Raw genomic sequence first — 10,285 nt, 5'->3', positions numbered from 1 at the left:
TAAAGGTTAGCATAGAACACACATTTTGGAAGTTCCACTCTGCTTGCTTTTTCTCCAGGCATTGAACATTCACTGGATGGCAGATTTATCCATCCATCCAGTCAGATTCATTGAGCATCTATTGCATCTATGGCATTTTTTGTTTGTTAATGTTTTATTGTGAATTATATGATAGTTTACATGAGAGAACTTTAGTTTTACATTCATTCCATCATATATCATTTCATTGCCATGGTTCCAATCCCCTCCCTGCATCATCTTCTGACCAAAGGGCATATCCTAGAAACCCGTCCTCTACACTTCCCCCCTCCCAACCCCCCCACCCCCGTCTTCGGCCCACAGTCCCTCTTCCTCTCTGCTCCATAAATGCAACTCTAAAATGGCTATAAAAATATAGTTTCATGCTATTCTTAATCTTATTCCCCTAAGCAGTTGTTAGTTGCCATCAAGTTGGGTCTAATTTATGGTGATATTAAGTATGCCGTTGTTAGGTGCTGTTGAGTTGGTTCCACCTCATAGTGACCCTGTGCACATCAGAATGAAACACTGCCTGGTCCTGCACCGTCCTCACAATTTTTGTTACACTTGAGTCCATTGCTGCTGTTACCATGCCGATCCAGCTTGTTGAAGGTCTTCTTCTTTTTTTCTGACCCTCCACTTTACCAAGCATGATATCCTTCCCCAGGGTCAGGTCCCTTCTGATAATATGTCCATAGTATGTATTAGAGACAAAGTCTTGCCATCCTTGCTTCTAAGGAGCAATCTGGCTGTACCTTAAGTATAAACCTGCTCATTCGTGTGCATCTTCATGATCATTGGTATGTTTGCATCCATTATTGTAACTCTTGTGTTAATCCATCTCATTGAGGGTTTTCTCGGACTCTCCACCAAACATGGTATCCTTGCCATGCTTGAGATTGGTGTCTCCTATAGAGAACACGATCCCATTTTCCAAAAAAATATATAGTAAACTTAGCAATATACTGTGTAGCTAGGAAGGGTGACATTCATGTTAAAATGTAAATGGGCATTCTGAGTATATAGAAGTAAGTGTTACTTTCAAAATGCAGCTATTGTTAAGCCATGGAAAACAGAACTCAGATGATCTGATTTCCATTAGGCCAGGTAGGAACTGATTGTTGTTGCTGTGTTACAGGATCCTAGTGAGAAAAAAAAGGAAGAAAGATTGACTTCATAGGAGAAGAAAACAAGATAGTGAAAAACTAGGGGAAAAAGTGTACAGTCTGCAGTTGTTTGACCTTTGGACTAAAACAGACCTAAATTTATATCAGGATTCCATTACTAGCTGTATGACTTTGGGCAAGTGACTAAGCATCTTTGAAACTCCATTTCTTCCTCAGTAAACTGAGTGATTTTATCAAACTCTGGGTACAGTGAGTATTAGAACCCGTGTATAGAATGCTCAGCACAGTACCTAACACATAGAAAGCATGGAGTAACGCATTCCTATAGTGCTCTGATCGTAGGAAGATCATAGAAGAATTGATGCCTTTGAGTTGTGGTGTTGGAGGAGAATACTGAAAGTGCCATGGACTGCCAAAAGAACCAATAGATCTGTTTTGGAAGAAGTGCAGCCAGAGTGCTCCTTGGAAGCCAGGATGGCTAAGCTTCGTCTCTCATACTTTGGACATATTGTCCGGAGGAAATAATCGTTGGAGAAGGATGTCATGCTGGGTAAGGTGGAGGGTCAGAGAAAAAGAGGAAGACCTCTAACGAGATGGATTGGCCAGGTGGCATCATTGATGGCATCAAGTGTGGCAGTGGTAGTGAGGTTGGCCCAGGATCGGACATTGTTTCATTCTGCTGTGCATGGGGTCGCTATGAGTCGGTTCCGACTCGATGGCACCTGACAACAACAACAACATAGCACTCTGAAAACGTGGTGGTTACTAATCGGGCTGCGAACCTCAAGGTCAGCAGTTTGAAACTACCAGCTGTTCCGCAGGAGAACGCTGAGGCTTTCTGCTCCCGTAAAGATTTACAGCCTCGGGAACCCTGTACAGGGTTGCTATGAGTCGGAATCGACTCCATGGCACATAGCAACAACAACAACATTGTTACCTAAGGAGTCCTGGTGTGGTGCTGTGGGTTAATACATTGGACTGCAAAGTGGGTTTGAACCACAAGGTCAGCAGCTCAGACTTACCAGCCGCTCCTCAGAAACCCTATATAGGGTTGCTATGAGTTTGAACTAACTTGACGGCACTTAACAACAACATCAAATTCTTACATAAAGGGTTGGGAAGGAGAGCAGTGAGAACAGTTGTGGGTCAGGGTGGATGCTTGAGAGTGTTGACCGGTAGTTTTCAAAGTTTAGTCTTCCTTAGACTGTTAGGAAGGAGCCCTGGTTGCACAATGGTTAAGTGCTTGGCTTGACTGAAAGTTTGGTGGTTTGAAGCAACCCAGTAGCTCCATGGGAGAAAAGCCCTGGTGATTTGCTCCCATAAAGATTACAGCTTAGAAAGCTCTGGGGTGGCAGGTCTCCTCTGCATGGGGGGGTTGCTATGATTCGGAATCAATGAGATGGTACCTAGCAACAACAGCCTGTCAAGGGGGTGTGGGATACTCCCCCAGAATTTAGGTATGTCAGGTGGGGTCTGAGAACTTGCGTTTTTAACAAGTTCTCAGGTAATGCCGCCTGCCTTGGGTCCAGGGGCCACACTTTGAAAGCCACAGTGTAGAAGGTTGGAAATGCTGGGGAACCAGGCTCATGTCTCAGGGATGCCTTCTTGTTACCTTCAGAATTCCAGATTCTGTATTTAAAAAGATGAAGAATACACGGTTGTTGTTCTCAATATATCAGTCTAATGCAGCAATTTGTGGGAAGGTGACTAGGAAGGGGATACATGAAGCTAATATTAGTCTCTGCACAGGAACCTTTTGAAATCTTTCCTGTCTGCAGCAGGAGATGCTAATATTACATTTCAGCTGGGTTCTCCATGCTCCCCATGACTTAGTCTACTTTGTTTATTATTGTCTCCTTAGTAAACTTGAGAGTAGCTGGTACCACGTAAGTGCTCAATACATATTTGTTGAATGAATGAAAGTTGAGAATTACCACTGTAGTGAACCATTGCTACTGATTGGAAGAGATCATATTTCTCTGGCTGGGGATCCAGAAAGATTGAGACTGCCAATTTAGTAGATTCCTTAGAGCATTCGTGAATGGCTTATGCATCAGTCCCCAAATGGAGTTCCAATGGTATCCTATAGCTGTGACCATAACTCAAAGATGTAGACTTGGGTCTTAAATGGAAAAAGAAAAGACAAAAGGAGTTCAAGCACTGACAGTGTCTAAGGGGGTAATTGTTCACTTCTTTCATTCCAGAGCCACTCTCTGCAGATGCCATGATCTTTGGTTTTCTCATTTTACCATATAGCCTAGTGCAGCACTGTAGGATAAGCACTGGACTTCTAACTGTTGAGTTTGGCGATTCAAACCCACTAGCCGCTCCTTGGAAACCCTATACAGGGTGACTGTGAGTCAGAACTGACTCGACGGCACTTAACAACAACAACAACAACATACAGCATGGAACTGTGTTACAACTACATATTATTCATAACCTTGATTGTCTCTATGCTTCTGAAGCTTAACTGTGGCACATAAGGTATACCTCCTGGAGGCAGGTCAGAGAAAGGATTGCTAGAGCTACCACACAATAGGACAGACACAGCAGGCAAGTTTCACTATTTTGCCTTTGGGTGGAGGTTGTTGTTGTTGTTATGTGCCCTGGAGTTGGTTCCGACTCATAGCGACCCTGTACAAGATTTCTGAGGCTGTAAATCTTTATGGGAGCAGAAAGCCTCCTCTTTCTCCCATGGAACAGCTGGTAGTTTCGAACTGCTGACCTTGAGGTTAACAGCCCGATTTGTAACCACTATGCTTGGGTGGAGGTAGGCAATGGGAAATTTGTCATTCATGCTTTCATTCTCACAGCATTCCATAGCCTGACATCATAGTCCTTGTACATTGCAGGTTCTGAATGAATATGTTATACCTGAGACCTTTACTTTATTTGCAGATGTTATGACTAATGAATTTGACATAGTTGGTGTGAGTGCCTGACATTTCTTGAATTGCCTGGCCTCCCTTTAGCACCGTCAGGGACATAGATGAGGCTGGGAGCTGCAGGAGTCCGGGGCTCACCTACTTACTTACCCTTGCCCCCTTCCCCAGAGGCCGACAGGTTGGACTTCTTGGTATGAAGATATTAAGGGAGGAAGAAGGAAGGTAGACTTGTGAAGGGGGATTTTGGGGGTTGTTTCCCTCTTCTGGGGATGGCTGTATTCCCTCATTTGATTGTAACAGCAGGTGGTAGCTCACACAAGGGAAGAACTAGGTATGGTCTTTGGATTGTGGAGTAGGGGAAACTGTGGAAGGTAATAATTCTCATCCTGTCCCTTCATATACTGTCTCTGCCAAGTCCTATCCTGTCTGATTTTTGCTTTTTCTCTGTCAGTCCATGTTTTTAGATAGCTTTCCATTTTAGTCCACTCACCCCACTCATATACCCAATCTGTCTGCTTGGTTTTACATGTGGTGGTGATCACTACATGCATTTGAATGTTATAAACTCTGGAGATATATGTTGGCTATGCAAGTTTAAATTGCTATGAGAAACTACTTTAGATGTAGTCCAAATTAGGATTTCTAAGAAATGATTATCAGTAAATAAATTGTTGTTAAGTGCCATCGAGTTGGTTCCGACTCATAGCGACCCTGTGTAGGGTTTCTGAGGAGCAGCTGGTAAACTTGAACTGCGGACCTGTGGTTCAAACTGACCTTGTGGTCCAGCGCATTATCCTGCAACATCACACCAGCACTCCAAATAAATAAGTACTGTACCATAGATTTTTATAACATGCTTACATGAATTCAAAATAGTAAAAGATGGAAATTACATATTGTATAAAGAAAGGAGCAGTAGCATTCTCAGATATGGATTCCTGGAGGCAGAACTGGAACAGACTGGAGGTTTAGTGAACCTTTATTGTTGCTGTTATCAAGTTGGTTCTAAGTCATAGTGGCCCTATATAGGGTATCTTGGGGCAGCTGGTAGGTTTGAACCACTGACTTTCTGGTTAGTAGTCCAGTGCTTATCCTACAGTACCACAACAGAAACCTTTACTTGCTGTTTTGTAAGTAACAGTCTGAAATGGGCTAGTCAAGCAAGTTGGACTCAGAATTGGGAGCTTCAAGTGAGTCTCTGAGCCTGTACCGGGGATAATTCCTCATCTTCTCTGAGCCTTCGATTATTTCATTAGGGAGGGAGAAATATAGTCTCTCCTCAGCACTTTTATAGTATAATTCATTCATTCACACAGCTCCTCTCTTTGTCTGGACGTTTCACTGAAACTTGTTCACCAGGGGATTTTCAGATGATAGGTGTGACAGAGTGGTGGCAAACTTTTAATTACTACTTGACATAGACAAAGATGTTATCTTCCCTTTTCTTTTCCGTTTAGCTCAGTGGTTGGTAGCTGCAGTCACCAATGGGATGGGAGCATGGTTGACCTGGAAGGCAGATCAAAGAGAAAACCGATCAGGTGCATGAACTCACTGGTCTTGATATATGTTTTTGTGTTGGGTACATGCTGTTCAAATTCTGGCATGAGAACTCTTTGCCCTTACAGAAGTGCAACTTCCCCTCCTCAACTACTCTGTGTGCACTTTGCCACCGTTTAAGCCCACAGTAGACTGCTTGATCTCTGAATATAGCCTTGTTGGTTCATTAACTGCCTGATGGATCTTTTCTTCAGAAGCATGTCTCTCAACGGACACTTGACACCATAGAATATCTTGTGCTCCCTGGTAAGATCAGCAGTACCAGGCTCCTGATCCGTGCTATTAGAGAAACCTCTGCTTTCTGCCTTTTTTTTTTTTTTTTTTTTTTTTCTAGTTTAGTTTTTTATTGTGTTTTTTTTTTTTAAATGACAATTTACACAGCATATTAGGCTCCTATCTAACCATTTCTGTGGTTATTGATCCATCACTCATCTGTGAGGTTGTCACCGTGTGGTAGTTTGTGTGTTTCTGTAATGCTGGAAGCTAGGCTAGTGTTATTTTCAATCCAGCAGGATCACCCATGGTGGACAGGTTTTAGCAGAGCTTTCAGACTAAGACAGGCTAGCAAGAAAAGGAGATGTACCACTTCGGAATAGTTAGTCACTAAAAACATTACAAATAGCAGTGGAACATTATCAGATACAGTGCTGGAAGATGAACCCTTCAGGTTGGAAGGCACTGAAAATATGACTAGGGAAGGGATGCCTCCTCAAAGTAGAGTTGACTTTAATGACATAGATGGAATTAGGCTTTCAGGACCTTCATTTGCTGATGTGGCACAATTCAGAATGAGAAGAAACAGCTACAAACATCCATTAAGAATCAGAATTTCGAATGCACAAAGTATGAATCTAGGAAAATTGAAAGCTGTCAAAAATGAAATGGAATGCATAAAAATTGACGTTGTTGTTGTTGTGGTTATGTGCCGTGGAGTCGGTTCCAACCCATAGCGACCCTGTAGAGGGTTTCCAAGGCTGTAAATCTTTACAGGAGCAGAAAGCCTCATCTTTCGCCTGTGGAACAGCTGGTAGTTTCAAACTGCTGACTGTAAGGTTAGCAGCCTGATTCGTAACCACTACGCTACCAGAGCTCCTTAAAGATTGACATACTAGGCATTAATAAGTTGAGATGGACTGGTATCGGCTATTTTGAATTAGACAATTATGTTTTTTATGATGGGAATGAAAAATTGAAGAGGAAAAGCATCACATTAATTGTAAAAAAAAAAAAAAATTCACGATGTGTCTTGAAGTACAATGCTGTCTATGATAGAGTAATATCCAGATGCCTCCAAGGAAGACCAAGGAGCCCTGGTAGCATAGTAAGTTATGAGTTGGGCTACAAACCACAAGGTCAGAAGTTAGAATCTACCAGCCCCTCTGCTGGAGAAAGATGAGACTTTGTGCTCCCGTAAAGATTTACAATCTTGGAAATCCTATATTGGGTCTCTGTGAATTGGAATTAACTTGATGGCATACATCCACCACCACCATAAGGAAGACCGGTTAGTACCACTATTATTCAAATTTATGAAGCAACAACTAAAGCCAGTGTTAATTAAAATGAAGAATTATGCCAGCTTCTTTGGAGTCCTGGCGTGGCACTGTGAGTTAATGTGCTGGACTGCAAGGTCAGTTTGAACCGCAAGGTCGGCAGTTCAAGCTCACTGGCCACTCCTTGGAAACTCTATACAGGGTTGCTATGAGTTGGAACCAACTCGGCGCACTTAACGACAACAACAAACCAATTTCTTTAGCCTGAAATTGATCAAACATTCAACCAAGCTGCATTGATAATTACTGGTGATTGGAAAGGGAAAGTTGGAAACAAACAGGAAGGATCAGTAGTTGTAAAATATGGCCTTGGTGATTTTTCAAGATCACTGACTTATTCATTACAAATATCTTCAGCCAAAATAAGACCAGGGGAACACTGTGGAACAGATCATCAATTTCTCGTATGCAAGGTTAGGTTGAAGTTGAAGAAAATTAAAACACGAGAACCAAAATACAACCTTGAATATATCCCACCTGAATTTAGACACCATCTCAAGAACAGAATTGATGCATTAGACACAAATAACCTAAGACTATAAGAGTTGTAGGATGACAGCAAGAATGTCATACATTATAAAAGTGAAATGCAATTTAAAAGACAGGAAAAAAGACCAAAGTAAATGTCAGAAGAGGCTCTGAAACTTCCTCTTGAGCATAGAGATGAAATGGAAGAAATCATGAAGTAAAAGAGCTGTGCATAAAATGTCAAAGGACAGCTCAAGAAGACAAAGTCAATTATAATAATGAAATGTGTAAAGACCTGGATTTAGAAAACTGAAATGGAAGAACACGCTCAACAATTCTCAAGCTGAAAGAACTGAAGAAAAGCTTCAAGCCTCAGGTTGCAATAATGAAGGATTCTATGGGCAAAATATTGAATGGGACTGGAAACATCAAAAGACGATGGAAGGGATACACAGTCACTGTACCAAAAATAATTTATTGATGTTCAGTCATTTCAAGAGGTACCAGAGGATTAAGAACTAATGGTATTTAAGAAAGAAGTCCAAGCTACACTGAAGATACCGACAACAAAACAAACCTCCAGGATTTGATGGAATACAAATTGAAATGTTTTAACAAACTGATGAAACACTGGAGGTGCTGTATGCTGAGGAAATAATCTGAGAAGCTGAATTATATGAAGAAAAATGTGGCATCAGTATTGGAGGAATAATCATTAACAACCTGTAATATGCAGTTGACTACAACCTTGTTTGCTGATTGTGAAGAGTATTTAAATACTGATGAAGATCAAAGACTACAGTCTTAGTGTCGATTGTCCTCAATGTAAAGCAAACCCTCATAACTGGACCAACAAATAACATTATGACAAATGGAGAAAAGATTGAAATCATCAAAGACTTCAATTTGCTTGGATCCACAATCAATGCTCATGGAAGCAGCAATCATGAAATCATATTGCATTAGACAGATCGGTTGCAAAAGATCTCTTTAAAGTATTAAGAGCAAAGAGAACGGTTTGAGAACTAAGGTGGACTTGATCCATGCCAAAGTATTTTTCAATCACCTTATATGCATATGAGAGTTGGGCAATGAATAAGGAAGAACTTAGAAGAGTCAAAGTGTTTGAGTTATGGAGTTGGAGAACAATAGTGAAAGTTATATGGATTGCTATAAGAATAAACAAATGTGTCTTGGAAAAAGTACAACCAGAATGCTCCTTAGAATCAAGGATATTGAGAATTCATCTTTTGGACTCTGGACATATTATCAGGACCAGTCCCTGGATGAGGGCATCATTCTTGGCAAAGTGGAGGGTCAGTGAAAAAGAGGAAGACCTCCAATAAGATGGATTGACACAGTGGCAGCAACAATGGACTCAAACATGACAACAATTGTATGGATGGCCCGGGAGTAGGCAGTTTTTCATTCTGTTGTGTGGAAACAAATTTGATGGTTCCTAACAACAACGTGGCCTGTGACTTGCTGTGATTCTGGAAGTTATGCCACCGGTCTTTTAAATACCAGCAGGGTCACCCATGGTGGACAGGTTTCAGATGAGTTTTCAGAAGAAGACAGACTAGGAAGAAGGAGTGATGAACTGCTTCCGAATATTTAATCACTGAAAAACTTATGAATAGCAGAGAAACTCTGTCAGATATATTGCTGGAACATGAGCCCCTCAGGTTGGAAGGCACTCAAAAGGCAATTAGGGAAGAGCTGCCTCCTCAAAGTGGAGTTGACTGTGATGATGCGAATGGAGTAAAGCCTGTGGGAGTAAAGCCCTCAGGACCTTCTTTTGCTGATGGGGCACAAGTCAAAATGAAGAGAAGCAGCTGTAAACATCCATTAATAATTGGAAAATGAAGTATGAATATAGGAAAATTGGAATTTGTCAAAAATGAAATGGAACACATAAACATTGAAATCTTGGGTATTAGAGAGCTGGAATGGACTGGTATTGGCCATTTTGAATCTGACAACCACATGGTTTACTATGCTGGGAATGACAAATTAAAGAAGAATGGTGTTCCATTCATTGTCAAAAAGAGCATATCCAGATCAGTCATGAGGTACAGTGCTCTCTGTGATAGAATAATATTCATGCACCTACAGGGAAGACCAGTGAATACCAGTATTATTCACATTTACGCACCAACCACTAAAGCCAATGAGGATGACACAGAAGAATTCTACTAACTTCTTCAATCTGAAATTGATCAAACATGTAATCAAGATGCATTGATCATTCCTGGTGATTGGAATGCAAAGGTTGGGAGCAAAGAGGAAGCATCAGTAGTTTGAAAATATGGCCTTGGTGATAGAAATGATGCTAGAGAATGCATGATAGAATTCTGCAAAATCAATGATTTGTTCATTTCAAATACCTTCTTTAGATAGCATAAGAGACGACTATACACATGGACCTCACCAGATGGAACACATAGAAATCAAATTGACTATATCTTCGGAAAGAGACGATGGAAGAGCTTCATATCATCAGTCAAAACAAGGCAAGGGGCAGATTGTGGAACAGACCATAAATTGCTCATATGCAAATTCAAACTGAAGCTGAAGAAAATGAAAACAAGTCCACAAGAGCCAAAATATGACCTTGAGTATATCCCACCCGAATTCAGAGATCATCTGAAGAACAGATTTGATACATTAAACA

General features: G+C 41.1%; 1 protein-coding gene across 1 annotated transcript in view; it reads right to left on the bottom strand.

Moving 5' to 3' along the window:
• Positions 1 to 850: 850 nt before the first annotated feature.
• LOC102842186 (V-type proton ATPase subunit E 1-like) overlaps positions 851 to 10,285 on the bottom strand; it is a 15,683-nt gene continuing 6,248 nt past the window's right edge. Inside the window, exon 3 of the mRNA XM_006839824.1 lies at positions 851 to 927. Coding sequence (XP_006839887.1) covers positions 851 to 927 — 77 coding nt within the window. The remainder of the gene's footprint in view (positions 928 to 10,285) is intronic.

This window comes from Chrysochloris asiatica, unplaced genomic scaffold (genome assembly GCF_000296735.1).
Source record: "Chrysochloris asiatica unplaced genomic scaffold, ChrAsi1.0 scaffold00026, whole genome shotgun sequence".
NCBI lineage: Eukaryota > Metazoa > Chordata > Mammalia > Afrosoricida > Chrysochloridae > Chrysochloris > Chrysochloris asiatica.
Note: the sequence above shows the minus strand (reverse complement) of the source record. Positions and strands in the feature narration are given on the sequence as shown.